Source organism: Polistes fuscatus, unplaced genomic scaffold (assembly GCF_010416935.1).
Source record: "Polistes fuscatus isolate 324 unplaced genomic scaffold, CU_Pfus_HIC Scaffold4, whole genome shotgun sequence".
Classification (NCBI taxonomy): domain Eukaryota; kingdom Metazoa; phylum Arthropoda; class Insecta; order Hymenoptera; family Vespidae; genus Polistes; species Polistes fuscatus.
The window spans coordinates 1993685-2014749 of record NW_025113118.1 but is presented as its reverse complement, the minus strand read 5'-3'; the positions used below and the strand labels follow the sequence as shown (position 1 = coordinate 2014749).

General features: G+C 36.1%; 2 protein-coding genes across 19 annotated transcripts in view; one reads left to right on the top strand and one right to left on the bottom strand.

Moving 5' to 3' along the window:
* The window catches only part of LOC122521485 (neurobeachin), a 310344-nt gene that overhangs the window by 284113 nt on the left and 5166 nt on the right, over positions 1-21065 (top strand). For all 18 annotated transcript variants that reach the window (XM_043642274.1, XM_043642270.1, XM_043642269.1 and 15 more), the window contains 5 exons: positions 11495-11612; positions 13808-13910; positions 15992-16107; positions 19786-19898; positions 19970-20110. In XM_043642274.1, the coding sequence (XP_043498209.1) occupies positions 11495-11612; positions 13808-13910; positions 15992-16107; positions 19786-19898; positions 19970-20110 (591 nt within the window). The remainder of the gene's footprint in view (positions 1-11494; positions 11613-13807; positions 13911-15991; positions 16108-19785; positions 19899-19969; positions 20111-21065) is intronic.
* LOC122521489 (protein mab-21-like) lies at positions 1305-2777 on the bottom strand. The gene has a single exon (XM_043642289.1). It carries the CDS (start codon positions 2775-2777, stop codon positions 1680-1682), a length of 1098 nt encoding a protein of 365 aa, XP_043498224.1. The 3' UTR covers positions 1305-1679.

Genomic DNA, 21065 nt, shown 5'->3' with positions numbered 1-21065 from the left:
CCTAGTATATGCGCGTGTCCTTCGTACGTGTATGAATGGTTGTCGTGTTACCTTCTACGATCCAAAAACTCACCTCTCTTCCTTTCGATTCTTATCCTTCTTATGGTTTTTCATCCCTAACTTAACCCTAGCAATCGTAATTTCAATAACATCGCACTTATTTTCCCTCGATAGTTAACGTCGATTTTTATTGTTACTTTTTTTACCTATTCTTTTTTTTACTTTCTATTTTTATAATTCTGTGAATGCTGGAATCATCGCGTAATGATTTCTGTCAAAAGTTGATTCATTTAATCGTGAACGGGAAAGTTATTTTGTAATCTTGCCATGGGCGCGGCTTGACAAAGCGCTCTGTTAGATTGAAATTAACTGAAATATCTTTGATGGATAATTAAGAGGATTAATGATTCTCGTATTTTGTTGAATGAATTTCTCATTAAGTAATCTTTTTTCGCATTGACTTTTAATTCCTTGACTTAAAGAAACTAGTGCATTTATTTATAATTTAAAAAATGAGATAGGAATAATATTAATTTCATTTTGGGGATCGATTTTTTACAAAAGTTTTTAATTACCTTTTACAATATATTAAAGTTAATAAAATAAATTTCAATTAAAAAATAATAAAATCACGTGACAGTTAATTATAGTTAAATGTTAAAGTATTAACGAAATTCAAGACTTTAAAAAAAAAAAGAAATAATACTAATTATTTAAGAAATGTAATTGAGATTCTCTCTTTTTGGAAGCAAATTCGATAGATGCAACTACGGTAGCGATCGAGTTGCAGAATTCGATGAATTTGACACGCGCGACGAAGCACGAGAATTATCCGACGGGAGTTTAAACAGCATCGTTCGAGCATCAATAATGGTAGGAAGAGAAATGTTAGGATAGAATTAAGATAGGAAGCCGATGTAATAAAATGCAGAAGGGTATAATAAAAATGATAGTCACTGCTATGTTGAACACCCAGTCGTTCTTTCGCAAGTACTTGATAACTATGTATTACGGAAACAATAATCGTTACCCAGATTATGCTTGAGCATGATAAATAAAAATAAGTCGTTAATGTGTCACCGATTCTATCACAGTAGTTTTTCAATGTTAAAAAATGTGCCCATTTTTTTTTATACATCGAGATAAATGCATTTATTATTTACATCGTTTTATAATTTTAATAGCGATTCGATTATGTAATAATAAATATAGTTTAAATAATATCAAAAATTATTTACACGTAACGATGCTCAGTAAAATCGCAGTTCTTTCTTTCGTCATAAGCTCGATGATAAAAATGGTTATAAATGTTTTTTAATTTTATTTATAAAATCTAAAGAGACAGAATTACAGTACGTTTGCATTGGTGTATAATAGACGTAGATAGGCAACGAGTTTAGTAAGAGAAAGTACGATTTCTGGCCTTAAAACCAAACATTTAGCGAGGTAAACGAAAAGCATTACGTTAAAAGAAAAACTTTAACGTTTCGAATCAAACATTTTTCCTACCTAAAGTAAGTAAAGATAATTACATTGAATGAATATAACGTTATTGCACGAAGTGATGTAGCGAACTAAAGTAAGGCTTTTATTTCAAGAATAGTTTATTTAGTGCACTTTCATCTTTCCTTTTATCTTTGAAATATCGCGAAAGATATGTTGCATTTAAGGAAGGATCGCTAAAGTTTCTCGAGAGCACGGCTGTTGGTCAACAATTCTCTGGTCAGTCTCCAAACTTGTTTGGCGGCGTTCTCCAAGCCACTCGGTGATTTTCCTTTGAATAGATCAAGATTAGGTAGGAAATAATGAGGACATCTTCGACATTGGAGACAGGAAATAAGTTGCAAGAAAATGCCGTTCATTCGATCGGCCAAACATGCCTCGTCCCATTCTGCTTCAAGAGGATGTTTTTCGCACTCGTAAAGGAGTAAGGTCTTCATATGATAACTCGTAACGGGATTGCCAGGAAGATCAAGGTGTCGATCTCTGAGAGTTTTTAAGATGCTCAAACATTTGCGTCGGCAACCACCCTGCAAGAGTCTAGTCTCGGCCTCGGTAAAACTCAACACCCAGGCGTCTCCTTCCATTGCCGATTGTTTCCCTTGTAACGCAACGCTTTCCTTGGAGAGAAGATCGAAACCTTCAGTTTTAACTTCAGCGACGAGGTTAGGATGAGGCCAGGGAATCTGTGGGATCGGCCAATGAGCTGCCGATCTCGGCCACACGCCGGAACACTTGAATGCTGGCGTGATTTGAACAATATATCTCTCTCGAATACGCAGCTTCACCTCAGTCGTATCCGCTATCATCTTAACGGAGTCTCGATAAGTGCACTTGTCACATGCTTGGGCCACCAAGGTCTGAAATCTTGATCGAATCTTTCTCGCGGACAAGTAACCGCTCGCGGTGATGAATTCTACCCAAAGTGACATGGACCTCTTGCGGCCGTCGCTAAGCTTTAAAACGGCACAACCCGGCAGGGTGCCATCGTCGACAAAGTTGAAGACGCCCATCTGGTTAAGGTAAAGTACCACCTCGAATTCACCCGGCGAAATCACTTCTAAACCCTCGTAACGACCGTTGCACTCGGTCAATGAGGATATGAAGCGTGGTTCTTGGACCTCGACCTCTTTTAACACATCCTGCACTACCTTACAAACTTCTCTTATCGTCTTTTGTACCTGTCCCATACGAGCTTGCACGCGTTCCCCGTAATACTTGTTGATTTGATAAAGCATCTTCGATTGAGCCGCCATCATTTCTTGCGGCACCAACATCTTTTTTCACTTACGAGGAAGTAAGAAAGAAATGAAAATAACAATAACAATAAAGATAAGTAAGAAGAAGAAGAAGAAGAAGAAGAAGAAGAAAAAGAAGAAAGAGAATTCGATGATCGAAGAAATAAAAAAATATAAAAGACAAATATCTTCTCTCTTCAGCAGCTCACCAGCGAACAACAACCCTTCTTCTGTCTTCTCGTTCTGCTCATCCCGAGGAAGATCGAGATTGTTCTCGCGTTCATCCTAATCGAAGACAATAGCCCTCCTTGTTGAGTAAAAACACACAGCCGATGAGATGGGTTTCTCGATGAGAATCTTATGGAGCCTTTTGGTTGTTTAGTTAAGCTACGAGGTTACGAGAAAAAGCGGCAGGTGCTCTCTCGTCCGCGCGTACGACGTTCCTCGACGTCAGCGACTCGAGTCGGGCCGCGCGCGCGATCGCGCCGAACACCGCGCGTTCTCACTCGCTTCCTCGTTCGCGGTTAAAGAAGAGACAGATAAACAAGAGCGAGAGAGAGAGAGAGAGAGAGAGAGAGAGAGAGGAAAGGGTCCGTTTCCGACGCGCCACAGCACGCCGGCTTCGAGCTCGATCCGCCTTTGTAACCTTCGCTCAGTCCCGCCTTTCGAGTCGACGCGCGACTCGACGTGAGTTTTGAGCGTGCGCCTCTGTTCTCTCTCGCCACGCCTACCCTCTCTGTATACCTCCTCTACACCTCGACTCTTCATGCCACCCCTTTACCGCACGTCCTCTCTCTCTTTCTCATTCGACTCACCCTCTTCCTCCTATTTCTTCACCGCCATGTCCACTCTAACGCCGTTCTCCTCTTATTTATTTATTTATTTATTTAATTTATTTATTTATTTATTTATTCATTCATCGTGGCTATCGTGGTTGACAGTAATAAATGCACTACTTCATATCAAGAATTAGGTTTTTTTTACTAATAGGTATTTCCAAGTCGGTGTCAACTATTTATACTTACTAAACGTCCTATCTTATTGTTACTATCTTTTGGATAACTCTCATCATTCTTTTTCTTTTCGAATTTTATTACAGTATCTTTCTTTTTTTTTTCTATATTACCCTTTTTAACTCTCTTATTGATGCGACAATGTATCTATTTATTTTTTACTTTTTCTTTTGTTGAATTAATTGATTTTTGCAAATGAGTGTCTTATTTATCAAGAATATTAACATATTGCGCTAACGTGTTTGCATCCGCCCGTTTATCTAATTAAATCAAACCGTTCGTCGCTCGTTCTTTCCCTTACAAAATAAATTCGACCTCTTATCTTCGGTTCTTCTCGTCATAGAGACCAACATAATAAAACAGTTGCCTACCTCTATATAACTATGCCTCCAAACTTTGATCGTACATTGTAGGTATCTTTTCTTCATCAAAAACTTTCGTCGCTTCTCAAAATACCCACATTAGATTTTTCTTTCAGGTAAAAAGCAGATGTGCCTGTTCGGAAAACAGCTTGCATGCGGAGATTTTCCTTATAGATCACGTTCAAAGAAAATATCTTTCCTGTCGGTATAACAAAGAATATTTAGATACTTGTTTGATAATATCTCTTTTGTTAGTGCAGAGATATTAGATATTTTTTTATAGGGGAGTATATTATACATTTTTTTATAAATTCGATTGTTTCTTTTTCCAGTTAGAGTAGTCTTCTCTATAAGATTCTGTCCTGAGTTTGCAACGTTTTCTCTTTCTTCCTCTATCTCTCTCTTTTACTTATAAGAGATTGCACTCGTTAGGTCGCGTTCGTACGGCGAGTAATCGAATAAAACTCGAAAATCCAATCTACTCGGAGTCAGAGTGGTAGATTGGTAACAGTCCCGGCAGTCCCCGCCTCGTTTTCTCTCACTAATGCGACTTGATTCATGAGCCATGCTACTACGTCCGTATTCCACATTTTCTCTTTCTCTTTCTTTCTCTCTTTCTCTTTTTCTATATTTCTCTCTCGTTGCTAGATAGTCGAGGGGTCAAACGCTCTGCTACATCAGCGCTCGCATTAAGGCAGGACCCGAGGGTTGCCTTGAGCACCCCTAAATGTGCCTTTCATCATCCCATTCTGACTTAATTCGTTTATCATCTGAATTATTTGTACACCCCCACGAGAGACGCTGTTCAATTTCTTAACCATAGATACCGTATGGCAAAACAATTCCTCATATATATTGTACCAGCCCAAAATGTTTTTCAATTGCATATCGGAATAGAAATCGTTATTGGAAATTTCGATACATTACGTAGATATTTTTATTCATTTTTCAATTAGTATTTTTACTAAATTAATAACCGAATGAATGATTTGAAAGATTTCATTATTTCAGAAATTTTATACCCATCGATAGATCTTTCTATTTACTATTATATTATTTTCGGTATTATTGTACCAGAAATTTCCCGAAGATTTTGATCTTCATTATCGAAATGTTCTAAAGTAGACAGGTATAGTAATTCGAAAAAGAGCAGTCGTGACGAAAGGTTATTTACTGAAAATGCTTCCTTTTTCCTGAAAAAGAATGCAGGTATATGGTGAACTTTAGGTCTCCAGTTACACGGAGATCTCAATATATTTTTTTTTCTTCTTTACGATTTCTTTCATACAAGTTTCTATATAGGAAAGAAACAATATGGAACATTTTCGATAGAAAGAGGGAGAGAGGGAGAGGTACAGGGATGAAGATAAAAAGGCGGGAGGGTACCAGTTCGTCTTGTAAATGAACTCGAACGAACGTACTCGCGTAATCCCAAATAATCCCCTACTCGGTCGTTGAGCTCTGTCAGCCGGCAAAGCCAGTGGACGTTTCTGATGTTGAAGTTCGGAGCACCTATTTCATGGTACGCCCGTTAAATGATACGAAAAAAGAAATCCTTACAAATTGCGATCTCTTGATCCATTTGAATTGCCCTTTTTATCGTGATTCTTATTTTTTTTTCTTTCTAAATTCTTCGATCGATTGTTCACGTAAGAATTCAATTTATCTATCATTGTGAGAACCATTTGTTTATTACTGATTTATCAACAAAATTATTAGTACCGTATTTATTACCATATTCTATGCATTATTTTATACTTTCCAACTTCATCATTTATTTCAATGATATCGTATATTAATTACTTTTTAATTACCAGAACAATATTTCCTATGTTGGATTAGAATTAACATACGGTTTCCACGCATCTGTTGCCGGAAGTAGATCGCATTATTTACTATTTTACCTCGTTTTACGATAATTTATTCGGTAAAGCTGGCACCAGTTAACGAAACATAAAACATGATGTTTAGTTTTTGTATAATTTTATTATTGTTTGTTTGTATTATTTTTTATTTGATTTGTTATGTCGATTTGTTTTTTATCAATAAAATAGTAACAAATGTATAATTATAATCGTGTTCGTATCCTAGATTTAGTAACGTTCGGTCCTTTTCATTTTCTAAATGGCGTAATGTGTTATGTCGAGTAAGATAGGAGAAGGTAGGTAATAAAGGTATGAGAACACGCACGTGGCACACATAACTCATTGCCGCTTGGGATCGACGCAATGGTTCCCAAATGTTTTGTGCATTAGTTACCTCATATTTTCAAGGTAAACGACTGTGAACTTTTTTTTTATCATGATGCGTTTATCACATTCCACATTTTCAATCTCAACTTGATCTCCGGAAAATTTCTTTGGATTTATTTATTTATTTATAATGTAATTATTTAAAAATACAATTTTAAACACCTTGGTAAATTAGAAATTCGTAAAAAAATTTGTTTACAAAACAATAAAATTAAAAGATATTTACAATATAAAAAATTCAATAGACGACCAATGAATAAAGATCTATTTTTTAACTCTAAACAACCGTAGAATCTTGCCATATATTGTTCCATTCAGGATTATCATCGGCCCAATATCCGACCACACTGAAGTATCGTGATTTGGAGTAGTTAGCACTCGAAGAAATCGAGAGGGTGCTTGAAAGATGAAAAGAGAGCAGTTCGAGTAGGGTGAGAGGGGGTGGGAATAGTTCCTCCAAAGGGATATGGTCCCTCCATTATTGTCCAGCACTTAATCTGTTTGTTGTACACACCGATGAAGGACTCTTAAGTGGTTCCCCATTCTATGGGGTGTTCTATGGTGGTGCATAGAGGCGAGAGCAAAACGAGACCTAAAAAGACAGAGAGCGTAAAGAGAGAGAAGCAGCGAGGGGCCAGGCCTCTTGCGAACGTGACACATGTTGTTACATCACGTCACCCATTGTCATCGCGCGCGAGCACCGGCATACCGCTGAGCCGAGCATGGTTTCGCTCGATGATAGACGAGCTGTTGCATGGGGAGCACTAATCGTGTACCACTTGACACCTCTAAAGGACCTTCCTTTTTTTAAACGTTTTGAGCGCTATTTTGACGGTTATACTTTTGGGTACGCAAACGATAGACGCTTTTTTATTTTCTTCATATACAGTATGTTTTTATCTTTCTTTGTTATTTATACATAAGTAGGGAGGGAATCAGTATATTATTCGTATTAATCTATAATTATACACAGGATGAAAAGCTTTAGATTTTCTAATTGGAATTGCTTATTTTTGTTCAGGATTTATTCATGTGTAATGTTTCTTTTCTCTCGAGGTTGCGAGACGTCAGTTTCGCTTTAATTCATCATGACATATATTTTTACGCGAGTAAACTGTATTCATCATCGTCGTATAGCGACGTCACTCAGCTCTCCTTTCTCATGAACAAAGTTACAAAGATGAAGAAACATCTTCCTAATTGCGTTGACATTCCTTCGCTCTCGTTGCAATAAGAAATGCTTGCAACTTTTTTTAGAATTTTTACTAATGTTCAAAGAGATTTTTGACTTTTCATAGTGTTTTACGCTTATGTATTATCATGCAATTGATTTTAATTATCTCGACGTGCTTGACATTCACAACGAATGTGAAAAAAAGTTCGTACGTAAAAAAAAATCTTTGTTTATGTGACTATAGTTTCTTTATTTATGTTTGTTCCCTTAATAACATTTATGTGATTTATCTATATATCCCACGGTTCAGGTATCTAAATAATACATGCCATGGCACGATTCGGTCCTTATCAATTTTTCCCAGTGTTTGCGATGAATTGCGTACGCGCACGCGCATCCTCAGGGGTTGGATTTGTACCTACCCTCACCCTCGATCACTCCCTTCTTCTCCCAATCCCAATCTTGCGCATTACGAATAGATACCGCTGGACTTCAATAGTCCTTTGTGTATATTGCAAATCGAGGATCTGTGAGTAAAGAACGGTGTTTAAGTATCATCGTTTCATTATTTGACAGATTCCGCGATGAATATTCAAACACTAGTGATTATAAAATCTGTTTTATTATTTAATTTTTTTTTACATGTAAAATTTAACAATACAAATCTTGATTTATATAGAAACCGCATAATTATTTATACTGCAAAACATACTCGCTTTTGCCATTCGAATTTTGAGTGGCGAGTATATTTACTCTTCTCACGTCGATGTAACGTTTATGGTCCCATGAGGGATTCGAAACGGCTTACATTCTCGTAATTGGGTTTTGACGTGCGTGTAGTACGCGTGGCACCCTAATGTCATCGCTAGTCTTTACGTTAGTATCCGACGGACTGAAGATCGCGCACGCACGTCAAGATGTCCTTTTTTTCTCAATGCGCTGATTCGTCTCGACGTCTATTACTTCATCCTGTGTTCGTGGCTTTCCACGGCTTTCTAAGCTTGTGAACGACGTAACTCCATTTCGCGAAATGAAATTAAAATTTAGAACAAATAATTTTATATTTCTCTACAATCCAATTATAGAATGATAGAAAATATCCTTAAAATTAACGATGAGAAAAATTAATTAAGAAGGAAATTCGTCAAAAATGTAAAATATTATTTACGTAAAACCTTCAAGGGAAAACGTATAATTAACACTTTATCACTTTAATGATGATCAGATATTCCTCGCTCAAAATAAAGAAAATCTAGAATTAATAATTAGAAGTTTGATCAAATATACGTCCAAGATCAAATATACGTCTATCGGAAGAAAATATAGTTATCTGACATTGTAGGATGCAGAGTCATAAGCTCATGCAATCGACTCGATAATTCAGTTAAAGAACTGAAAAAGATATCGAAGAACGAATGTTCAAAGGAAAAAAAGTGATTGAAGCTCTCAATTCATTACTATGGCAAAAAAATATTTAAACAACGGAAAAAAAATGTCTTCGATATAATTTTTAAAAGTTTTGTCTTTTATGGCTGTGATAATCGGCAACAGAATCAACATCTGAAAAATAAACTTCTTTTTATTTTATTGGTTTAGAAATACATATTTAGTTGATAATATATGCATAAGATATTTCATTTAAGACCTTCATTAATTGTAAGAGAATGCTATAAAATAAAAATATATACGTTGTTTCTATCATTCGAATTTTGGATGGTTACAAAACCAAGCGAGAGCTAACTTTTATCATATACGATCGATAAAGTGTTAAATATGAATATAAAGAAGTTAACATTAGGGTGGTAAGACAAGACATTTTATTTTACTGAATCAATGATAGGATATATCCTTAATTAGAAAGTAACGAAGCGAGCTGATTATCTTGAATATAATTCGATTTGTGAGGCGCGAGGATATCTCGAGCATCTTCGATGCGTCCTCGTTAAAAGGGAAAAATGGAAAGGCCTGTTAGATTACGGAACGGTAAATTGGGGATCCTCGAGGACAGGCTCTCTCAGTCTTGCACGCGTACACACAGACCCTTCTTCTTGTTCTCCCTCCCTTTCTATCTTTCTCTCTCTTTTTTTCACTTTCTTTTTCTCTGTTTCTTTCTTTCCCTTTTGCCAACGGGTTGTTGTTCGCGACTCGTTCGAAGAGCGCAAGTCCGCGAGGTCCTGGGATCGATTCCCGACTCAGCAGGAGGCTCCTCCTACCACGACGGCCATCTTGCGAACGGCACTGGTCTCATTATATCACATCACACTTCACTGCATCCAGGTTACATACTTACAGCCATGTGGTCGCATATTCATTGGAATACCTTTTCTTCCATGGTTTACCTTCTTAATCTTATTCCCTTGTAATGTTATTCACGACAATAGTTTGAACTTTGTAATCCTTTACCGAAAAATCCTTGAAGTAAACGAATTATTTATTTTGATAATTTGTCATTAAAGGATTCATCATTTTCGAAAGTCCTCTTTCGGAGAGAGATCTATGTATAATATTTATTTAAAAATAATTTAATTTCTTTTTTTTTTATATATAGAGTTAGTTCTCGAGTTACGACCACCTCGACTTACGACCATTCGCACTTACGACGAAAAAATTTCATAAAAAATTAAAAAAAAAAATGTAAATAGCAATGTAATTTTTTACCTCCTACATACGCTAATCTTGATTCAACCTTAGATGCAGTGTTATGTTCTTCCATGTATTGTTAATTGGTTATTGACCAATATTGAGTTATTCTTTATTTGTTATTAAGTAACTAATTATTTTTTAATTTAAGTTTTAAAAATATAAATATCTAAATTTTTTTGATGATAATATATGAAAAAAGAAATTAAAAGAGAAATGAAAAAAAAAATTATGAATACAGACAGACCGACAGACTGACACCTCAAAGAAAGGTAATTACAATAAAAATTTTAATTTAAATATTTTAGAGGCGTACTTCCGCTCAGGATACGTCAAATATATATATATATATATAGGTATATTATATTATATTATTTATTTTTGTATGAAATTTGACTTACGACCATTTTGACTTACGTCCGAAGTTGAGAAACCGAACCCCGTCGTAAGTGCAGAACTGACTGTATATATATAAGAACAGCTTAATTTTATTTAGAATTTATCTGAACAATAATGTAATTTCTTTGAAGATTATTAGAACTATAATTTGAATTTTATTATTTTATAATGAATGATTTTAATATCGGAAATAAACTAACATTTATTTTCTGTAAATTTTCTACTAATACTATAATTTAATCTTGGAGTACAACTTATAATTGGTTTTATCATTCTTGTTTCTTTTTATTTATTTTATTTTACTCGTATATATAACTACCTAGCTACTTGAAAAAAGTTTTATTTCCAATTAAAAATCCGACATACAGATACAGGATAATGGTTGATAAGGCTTGATTTAAATTTTACGTAATATTTGTGATATACTATCGCGGCACTTTAACTTATCATAATTAATAGAATTCGCATTAGATTAACGAACGATTTATTTCTCTCGCAATGTTTTTTAATGTGTTCATAGTACACCTGCGTAGAAGCTAATTAAAGAACGGCTTCCGGTTCGTTTGTATATACTTTTTCTGCTACTAGTTGCAATTATAAAAATTTTTCTCGCTGAGATGACAACTGCTTTACGATTGAAGTTTTATCTTACCAAGGCGTTTGTACCAAGTTATGTATGAAGCGATAAACGTAATTGATTATTCGTGGTATCTTTCGTATTATCGATACACAACAGTAAATCTAAAAGACAAAGTTAAAAAACCACTATCTTTTAAATCTATATTACACATTTAAAATGACGTCAAAGGAAGATGGATTTTATTTCTATCGGTTCCATTATTCAAACGAGATAGTATCTAAAAAAAGAAATATCTATTTCGTCTAATATTTTATCTTTATTTTAATTATGTTTTAGGTATTGAAATACTGCGACCATCTACACGGAAAATGGTACTTCTCCGAGGTCCGAGCTATCTTCTCTCGTCGTTATCTTCTCCAGAACGTAGCGATCGAGATCTTCCTTGCGAGCAGAAGTAAGTATTCGAAAGAGAAACTAATTCTTTTCTTTCTTCCTTCCTTTCCTCCCCATTCCTCTTTTGTTATACTTTCAGCGCTTATAGGATCCACAGAAATCTCCGAAATGGAATCGGGAGAGGCGCACGCATTCCTTTTCTTGTTCCTACTGAATCCGTTCTGCGTTATTTCACACGTGACGCGATCTAATCCCACGACGAGTGTCGTCGACGGAATTCTGGGCTCGCCGTTAGGTGTGCGACCCCTTCGCAGTTTTTACACAATAAATATCCTTACCGGCCTCGTGGTATGTCTTTTTCTAAGATCGATTTATTACAAGCCCGGAGATTTTTCAACGATTTAACGCAAGCACCTGCCTTTCGCTCCAAATGAAATGATCCTTTTCTTTTTTTTTTTTTTTTATTATAAATACGTTCTCAATCGATCGAACGAATCTATTTTATAAGGAAAAACTGAAGATAGGGTAAATTGGTTTTGAAAAATTTTTTAAACGTAATCTCCAAGTATTATTATCATAGTAGGGTACTTTAATAACAATAAGAATAAGAGAAAGAGACTGAGAAGGACTTTTAGTGTAGGTGAATCGTGTTGTACCTGCCGATCCTGCTGGGACTTCCCCGCTGATTATTTCTACGAAGCGTAGATAAATTCTCGAGCGTCGTCCGATTCTAATCTGATCTTAGGAGTTCCGATGCGTCGTGAAACTTTAAGCGGTGGAATGTCATCCGTAGCGAGGTGGAAACCTCGGTGGTTCGTTAAAAAATCACTGGAAAGGCGCGTTCGTTAAGACAAGAAAAAGGGGAAGGGTAGGTGGGGAGGATAGTGGAAGGTTGGAAAAAGAAGAGAGTAAGATGCTGGAAGCCACGGTTGGATCTCTCTTACGATAAATCGTCGAATAATAAAAAACATCGCCGGTGGTTAAGTTACTTTATACGTCGGGTATTACCCTTACGGTAAGGGCATGGATTTGAGCGTTTAACGGCACGCTTGGTATCGCGTTTTCTAAAAAGAAAGAAATGAAATGTAATATTACGTACGATTACAGCTTTGCGACACGCCATCTCGTCGTGATCGTCTTCTCGAAGAGACCAACATCTCGTCGAATTTTTTGTTTCTTACTTTTTCTTCCCTTTTCGTTCTTGGATCGTTGTATACACGATCCTTACCAACGACGTAATTAATTAACACGCGAAAGAGACGAGGTAGGCTCGCATTAAACTAACGATTATTTGCGTATTCGTTTGGCCGATTAAGTTTCTTGGTGGAAGGTGCGTTGATCGGTTAAATATCGCGAGCTTTGGATACAATCATAATCGTACCGACAAAGGTAATGCGAAGGAATCCAGATTGTTATTAATTAATCGATCGTCTTGGTTGTTACTTTTAATTTTTAATGGATAGATACTTGTAAAAATAGAAACAATTATAGGAATTTCGTAATCTTATATCATATCCGATAAAAATAAAATAGAAAATTATAATTGATTTTTTTTCTTCTAGGTAGTTTTATAATGAAGTTTAATGAAATAAGAATTGTTTTGTCTTACGTCAATTGCTTTTCGTGAACTTATTCCTTCCATCCTCAACGACTCCTCCTCTCTTAATTAAAGTCATCTTTTATCCCTTATTTTAGCACAACCACTGACTCATAAATTAGTAGTAGATATTTATGGCAACTGTCTAATAAAACGTTACCCTTTGAACTCTCGAGGGAGTTGGCCGGCATAAACGAAACGGTTCAAACGAAACCCTCTTCCACCCTCTTGCGTGCTCTTACGAACTAAAATGCTGTTCTATGTGATTAACATGTTTCTCGTATCATTAATATCTTTATCGTATTAAGAACAAGGACAGAAAGAGAAAGAGAGAGAAGAAAATTTGTTTTAAATCATTATTTTACAAGAGCGAAATGTTTGGACTATTAAAGATGGATGATATTATGTCAAGAAATATTTCCATCTAAACTTCATCCTAGAAACAAAACAATTGATCTATAATATTAAATCTCGAACCAAAAGTCAATAAATTTATCGATTATTTAAGAAGAATGAAAAAAATATAAGATATTCCTCTTATCGATCCCTATTGCTTCGAAGAAATAATCAACAAAATCTCATCCACCCATCCATCCCGTTTGCCTGTTGAAACTATGCCGCCGACTATAATCCTCGGTTTAACGCCTTTTTGTCAACAGCATCGATCCTGTTCGCGTTCCCGGATCAGACGACGGTGAAAAAGGTGATCAAGGCGCTACCGCGAGTCGGCGTTGGCATCAAATACGGGATTCCGCAGACTAGGTGAGTACCGAAAGCAACACGAGCAAATAGACCGAGAGAGGAAGAGAAAGAGTGTGCCTGTGTGTGTGTCGTTTCAGAAACGAAAAGACTCCTTTTGTAACTCAGTCTCCGAGTTTCTCCGCCGATCTCCGGTCGATCTTTAGTTGGATATCGTCGGCCACGTAGTTCGTGTGGAATGAACACGCTCGATGCATTCCGTGTTTCCTTTGTCTCTCTTCTCTCCCTCTCTTTGTCTCTCTTTTTCTCAGACGGACACTCTAACTCAGGGACGGATTAAATCTTTGAACATATATCGTTCTTTCTCCGACCGGGCTTCCTCGATTTATTACATTATTCCCTGTTTCACATAAAAACAAAAAAATACAAGCGCGAGTAAATTGATTTCATATGATCAAGGAAGATACTTGAAAATCTACTCGTGTTTCGTAATAGATTTCGAGAATTTTATAGTTACTAATTCTCGTGTAAAGAATTTTTTATGGATTGCTACCGGTTACCTTCTCGTTGATTTTTATTATCGATTAAAACATTAATTTAATGAATATGGATGGATATTTTTATTTGCTTAAACATTTTAAATATTGTCATTCTTTTTCATGAAATTTTGTGCAATACGAAAAATTAGAAAATCGATACATTCGAAGTGAGTAATATTCGATTTCGGTCCATTCGATAAGCCGTCCCTGTAAAAAAGACCTACCAACCTCTTTCCCTTTCTCTCTCTCTGTAACCGTTGTCGCGAGTATCCCGAAGAGGACTCGAGAGCTACGATACGCCTATATTCCAACCCCTTCTCTTCTTTCAATCTCCCAAAGAAGGAGGAAGAAATAAGGATAGAGAAAAAGAAAGATAGAGAGAGAGTTAGAGGGTGGGGGAAGCAAATAGCGGCGAGAACAGAGGTTTCGCGTATCCGCGTTTCGGGCCATCCATTAAAGCCCTCTTACGTACGAGAGAAACGAAGTAGAAGAAGAAGAAGAAGAAGAGGAGGAGAAGAAAAAAGGCTTTGAATCGGCGAGAAGGATACGCCGAACCATAAATATACAGCAAAGTCCTTACATCCGACGTCTGATCCAAACTCTTTCTTTCTTTCTCTTTCTCTTTTCTTCTTAACTCTTCAGTCCTCATTGGAAAAGGAGAAACAATGAGAGGTGGTTTATAAAATCTATGATTCGTGCACCATGACTCTCACTCGACTTGTATCACGATGCTGCTTCTTTACACGAAACTGGATGAGAACGAGCGAAAGAAATCGAGAGAGAAAATAGAAAAATAAATAAATAAAACCAAAAAATAAAAAAGAAAATACAAAATAATAAAACATTCCAAAAAAAGAAAAGAGAAACCTCGAGGATCTTTTCTCCTTCCGTATCGCGAGAGTGGATCGTCGAAGGAATGCCGAACACAGGTCGTATAATGAAAACGTTATATCGCGCATTCGCGAGGAGCTTTTTTGCGGCTTATCGATCGGATCTGGATCGTGCTTAGCATCGAACTACTTCGCGAAGAAAGATAGATATAGAAGGAATGAGAAGGAATTTTGTCCTTTCGCTCGTTCTTGAAGTAAATCCTATCCTTTTATGGGAATCTTAGTGAGAAAGGATGGTAAAGTAAAAATAAAAATAAATAAACCACAATAAAACAACCAATGAAATAAGTTTTTTAATGATTTGTTTTATATTTATTATAAAACGACCACCAATACGATTCCAATGAAATTTTAATAAGAATTCATGTATGATGCAAGAACGCACTGTATGCTACTTTTGTATTTATATTGAATTTATCGATTACGAGAACAGATTATTAATGAAAATCTTTATAAAAATAAGATAAATGGGGCTTTTTCTTAATGTATTATATCAACGTTACACGATAACTAATATCTTTCCTATAAACAATAATTACACTTCAAGTTTTTAGAAAAAAATTCGTGAGAAACAATTTCTTCTTTTAAAATTCGTTCGCCGTGCATCGCAATACTGATTACAACACATTGCGTACAGCTTACTTATTCTACTTGCTACCAAATATATTTTACTTTTGAATGATCGTAAAATTTATTCTTATTTTGTTCTTTTTAGGAGAGCATCGATGATGTCGCCGAGACAGCTGATGAGAAGTTCTAACATGACACAGAAATGGCAGCGTCGGGAGATTTCCAACTTTGAATATTTGATGTTCCTAAATACGATTGCTGGTAAGTTACATCGATAACGATTAGAAAGTTAATCATGAAAATATTCTTTCAAGATAACAATCATTTTTGTTTTCTTACCAATCCTATACGCGACAAAAGTAATTTGTTAAGTTACTGGTTTCTAAAATTTTTTATTAGATACATATTTAAATACATTTTTTTATTTAATGAAAATTAAATTATAAACAAAAGATATAGCATTAAAAACATAGAACGTTATCGTCATTCAATTAAATTGTCACGTATCAAGTTTTTGTATGTACCCACAGATTTGTTATAGATCGTTTAAACGTGAATTGTCACGAATCGAATAACAAATATTGATGTTGATGTTTTATATAAAAAGAGAGAAATAGAGAAATAGAAAGAGGGAGAAAGACATAAAAAAGCATAGAAAAGAGAATACAAAAAGAGAGGGAGAACCAGAGTCGAGCTTTTTATGGCTGCGCACGGGCGGATGGAGTCTGTCGTGGCGCATTAGGGATGTTCTCAATCAGCCCTCTGTTCCTTTAGCTACCCCATGCGAGTAATCCCTATGTCGTGGGCCCTGGTAATCCTCTCCCTAGGGACTCACTGACTCTCTTCCTCAGTTTCGGTTTCTCCGCGACGACCCTCCAAGCGAGTTCTCAAAGCTGCTTCTTTGTTTCTTTTTGGTTTTAATATCGGCTTCCCTCGATGCGGTAGTCGAAATCACGAAACTCGAGACGTTGCCCTGGAGGTGGTTTGACCTTCGATGCTACCCCTTTTCTCATGCCTTCTTTCATGATTTTCTAAGGAGAGATTAATATTTTTCAAAGTTTGCGATCGAATTATAAAACATTAGTATCATTTCCTTTTCAGTTGATTTCATCAAATATTTTCATTTATTATTTCGTTTATTTTCATTCCAATGATATTTTTAATATAGCAGTGTTCACGAAGTTATAAGATGATTTAAATATTAAACTCGATAGAACGGTCAAAAATAATGCATTTTCCAAAATAAAAAGATGTTACACGATCGAAAATTATGTCTATTTTCTTACCGATAATGAATTAACGAGGGAGCACGAAATAATAAGAATCATGGCATAAAGTTTCTGTTCGCCCACGCTGTGCCACGCTTTCTTTAATGACGGCGATGATCACGGATGGATAATTATTCATATTTCGGCGTGCGAAAGCCGATGCCCAGAGGGTGGCCCGTGTTGCTATTTATGAGCATTATATATTAATTGCACAAATAAATAGCACACTTTACAAGATGGAATACGAAAAGAAAAAGAGAGAGAAAGAGAAATGACGATAGTCTTTTAATAAAACCGCCATTCGCATCGTCGATTCTTTCATATCCTTATGAACGAGCGCGGGGATCTCGTGTTATACGACTTTCTTCCTATCGGTTTGTTTGTTTCGAATTAATTAAGGTAGGATCAGACGTAAATTTGACGGTGACGCGAACGTTCTTTCGGTGTGGCAATGAAAGTCGAGATGAGCCAGGCAGTTTGAGCTTGGATACAAGGTGGCCCAGAGTTTTGATATGCAAGTAAGCGGAGTAGGTGCCACTTCCGACCGAACATTTATGCAATTTATTTTTCTAACTCCTTTGAAATTTTGTTGTATATTTTATGCCCGATTTAGAAATTTTCATGTAACTTCAAAATATTACGTTCGAGGATGCGTTAAGTTAATTTTGGTATTTAAAAATAGTTTATTTTTTAATATACAGAAAAATCAGATAAGTCTGTTCGTCTTAGATTTTTTTATCGTTGTTTTTTTTTTAACTTTTTATTTTCTCCTTTTTTTGTTTTTTTTTTGTTTGAAAAACGTATACACGCTTGCCTAAATCTTAACACCGGCTGGTTAAGAACGAGCTTGTCTCTTTCGTCGCGTATCGTACTTATTATAACGTCGCCTTCTCCCGCGTTGAAACACGAGGGAAAGATAAAGAGAGAAAAAAAAAGAAACGAAATAAAAATATGGAAAGTATTCATATATTATGCAGGGTGTTTCAAAAAGATTCCATTATTATCATTAAAACTTTTACTCTACAAAACTCACGAAAACTCTAGAACTTTTCCAAAGATTAAGAATTTATCTTTATCAACAATGAACATTTTTAAGTGAGAAGCACGACATGTTAAAAGCGTGAATACTTTATCGTCAATTACAACGAAACAAATTAAATTAAATGTGTTGTGTCGTATTGTTTATAATGTAACGAATATTATAAATATATTCGGTGATTGATCGAAGTATTTATTACAACAAATGTTAATCTAATGAAAGATGTTTCGCACTGTAGAAACTTCATCGTTCCTAATTTAGTGAAATAATTTTAAATGTGAAAACAGCGAGAAAGTTTAGATTTAGAGAAATAGAAGAATAAGAAGAAGAGGAAGAAGATACGTAAAAAAACAAAAGAAAGGTGGAAGGATTCGAGCGCGAATCCGAAGAGGGGGGAAAGCGCGAGGGCGGAGGGCAAAGAGACATTCCGCTTGTCGAGTGGAGTTCCGAGAGCACTCGCTCACGGCGACGCTACCATTAATAATGACTTTGATGCATAACGCGACCATGCTATTATTCAAGCCGCCATCCGCGTCTCTTTCTCGGTCCGAGTTCTCTTCCTACGGACCTCCACACAACCCTCTTTTCCCTTTCTCCTTCTCTTTTTCTCCCTCTTGGACTTGCCTCAGGATTTACGGCGCATTGTAGCGACGACGGGACGCGCCTGTCTTTCGCGGTTGGAGCTTCGACGCCGCGAAAAATTCCTTTTATTCTCCTCTTTCCTCTTTTCTCATCGTCTTATCTTTTTTTTGCTTTATATTTTTTTTTATTTCATCATTCAACGCTCTCCGGTATAACTATTTAGCGAACTTGTTTTCATTTGAATGCGTAGGCATTCTATATAAGTACCTATTTATGTTAATATACAATTCATACAATTTGATTTATAATTTATCATAAAAGTCGATAATTATTCGTTTAGAGGAAGAGATAATTCTCTTTTCTTAAAATAAAACAGCTTATTTCAACAAGCAGAAAGATTCGTCCTATTCGCGGTGAAACGTTACGAGTCTGATGAGAACTTGCTGACGGGCTTTAATTAGCGACAAGGAAAGAGATTAGACGAACTGGCAGGAGTAGCTAGCGCGGACTTTTGCCGTCACTAATGCATCTCAGAATGGGATTCCGACGAGGGCTCTTCTTCGAGATAGAAGGGGGGGGGGAGTGCCCGCCGACAATTTCAGGAGCGATTAGCCGTCACGCTCTGAGTTATGCGTTTACTAAACGGAGCACCGTGGCCCATTGAGAGCAGAGACTCACTTTTCGTAAAAATAGAGCTTGCCTAGCTATCCTCGTTTATCACCCACGATATTCTCTCTTTCTTTCTCTTTCTATTGGTCGCACGCGTGCTAGTAGATACGCGAGGGTGGCTCGCGCCTAAGGTCGAAGAAAAAACTGGCCCAGTTATCTTTCTTCTGGTTTAAAGCCTCCGACGGTCGTACTCCTTCTATTTTCGGGCCTCCTCGGAATGAGATTTAAAAATGAAATCGTCAGCGAGCTACCTACGTGGCGGCATTCTCTTTTTTCCTTTTCTTTTTTTTCAAGTATAAAAGAAACATGTTTTTCCCGCAATAAATAAAGAAAAAAATCTTTATTCGTTCGCTCGAATTTAATTTAAGTCTCTCGTTTCAGGTCGAACTTACAACGATTTGAATCAGTACCCAGTTTTTCCTTGGGTTCTGACTAATTATGAAACTAAGGAACTCGATTTGAGCTTACCCAGTAATTATCGCGACCTATCAAAGGTAAGAATCCTTTCCTAATCGTATTTAAAACATTTCATATTTAATATAATCTTGTAATTCTTTTTTTTTAGCCAATCGGTGCTTTAAACCCAAGTAGGAGAGCTTATTTCGAAGAACGTTTCCAAAGTTGGGAACATGACAGCATACCACCGTTCCATTATGGAACTCATTATTCCACCGCTGCATTTGTCTTGAATTGGATGATACGCGTGGTAAGTTATTATTACTTTTTTATTTCTTAGATCTTTATTTTTGTGTGTAATATTATACTGATGAATATATTCGAAAAATTTAGATCATTAAATTCAAAATTAGGGATTTTGAATATCAGCAAATATTTTTCCCTCGCTCTAACCGGAAAACATTTCACAGTTGGATTTTCAAAGAGATCCATAAATTCCCTGGCTACGTCAAGAAGAATAATTCTAAACGTGTAGTACATCGCTCTGTCAAGGCGTTTACGACTTCGCGATTCGATTTACCGATCCTAGTACTTTTGAATGCTGTCCGACGCCCTTTCGTTTAACTATCAGCGAAACGAGCATTTTGCAACGAGGATCTTGAGACGAGAGAAAGAGCTCGTTGATTTTCCTATTCCTCAAGCGTTTTATCGTTTAATCGGCCATGTCGTAAAGAAATTATGACTTTATAGCTTGCTGTTCACAGTTATTCGAGGCGTGTCCAAAGAATTCCACGATCGTTCGAAGATTCTCGAAGACATGAAATGTGATATTTATTTATAGTCTCTTTTATACATTTTCAAATATTTTATTACACCGTTCAATTAATTGTGTCGAAGTTTTATTTCTAAATAAATATCGTGAAATTTTTCGGACTATTATCTATCCTATAGATTGGACGTATTTTAGTAAATTTAATAAAAATAAATGTAACGAGATTGAATATTGAGAAAGGGTAATTAATCCGACGCAGGGTTCGTTCCGCTATACATCAACGTAGGATGAAAACCGAATGGTAGATGCCAGAATAAAGTGGTCCTTATAAAGTGCCCTTAAGTGGCCGTTTAAAGTGGTGCCGCCTCTACCACGCCTCGTCACCCGCCCTTTTTTCATGCTTCCGGTCATCGAAACAGGATGAGATTTACGCACTGACATTAGTTAACTTTGCTCTTTCCTTTCATCATATAGAACGTTGACGAAAATACGT

Bases quoted from the DNA above. Each gene is read 5' to 3' on its own strand.
- LOC122521489 (XM_043642289.1), bottom strand. From the start codon at position 2,777: ATGTTGGTGCCGCAAGAAATGATGGCGGCTCAATCGAAGATGCTTTAT.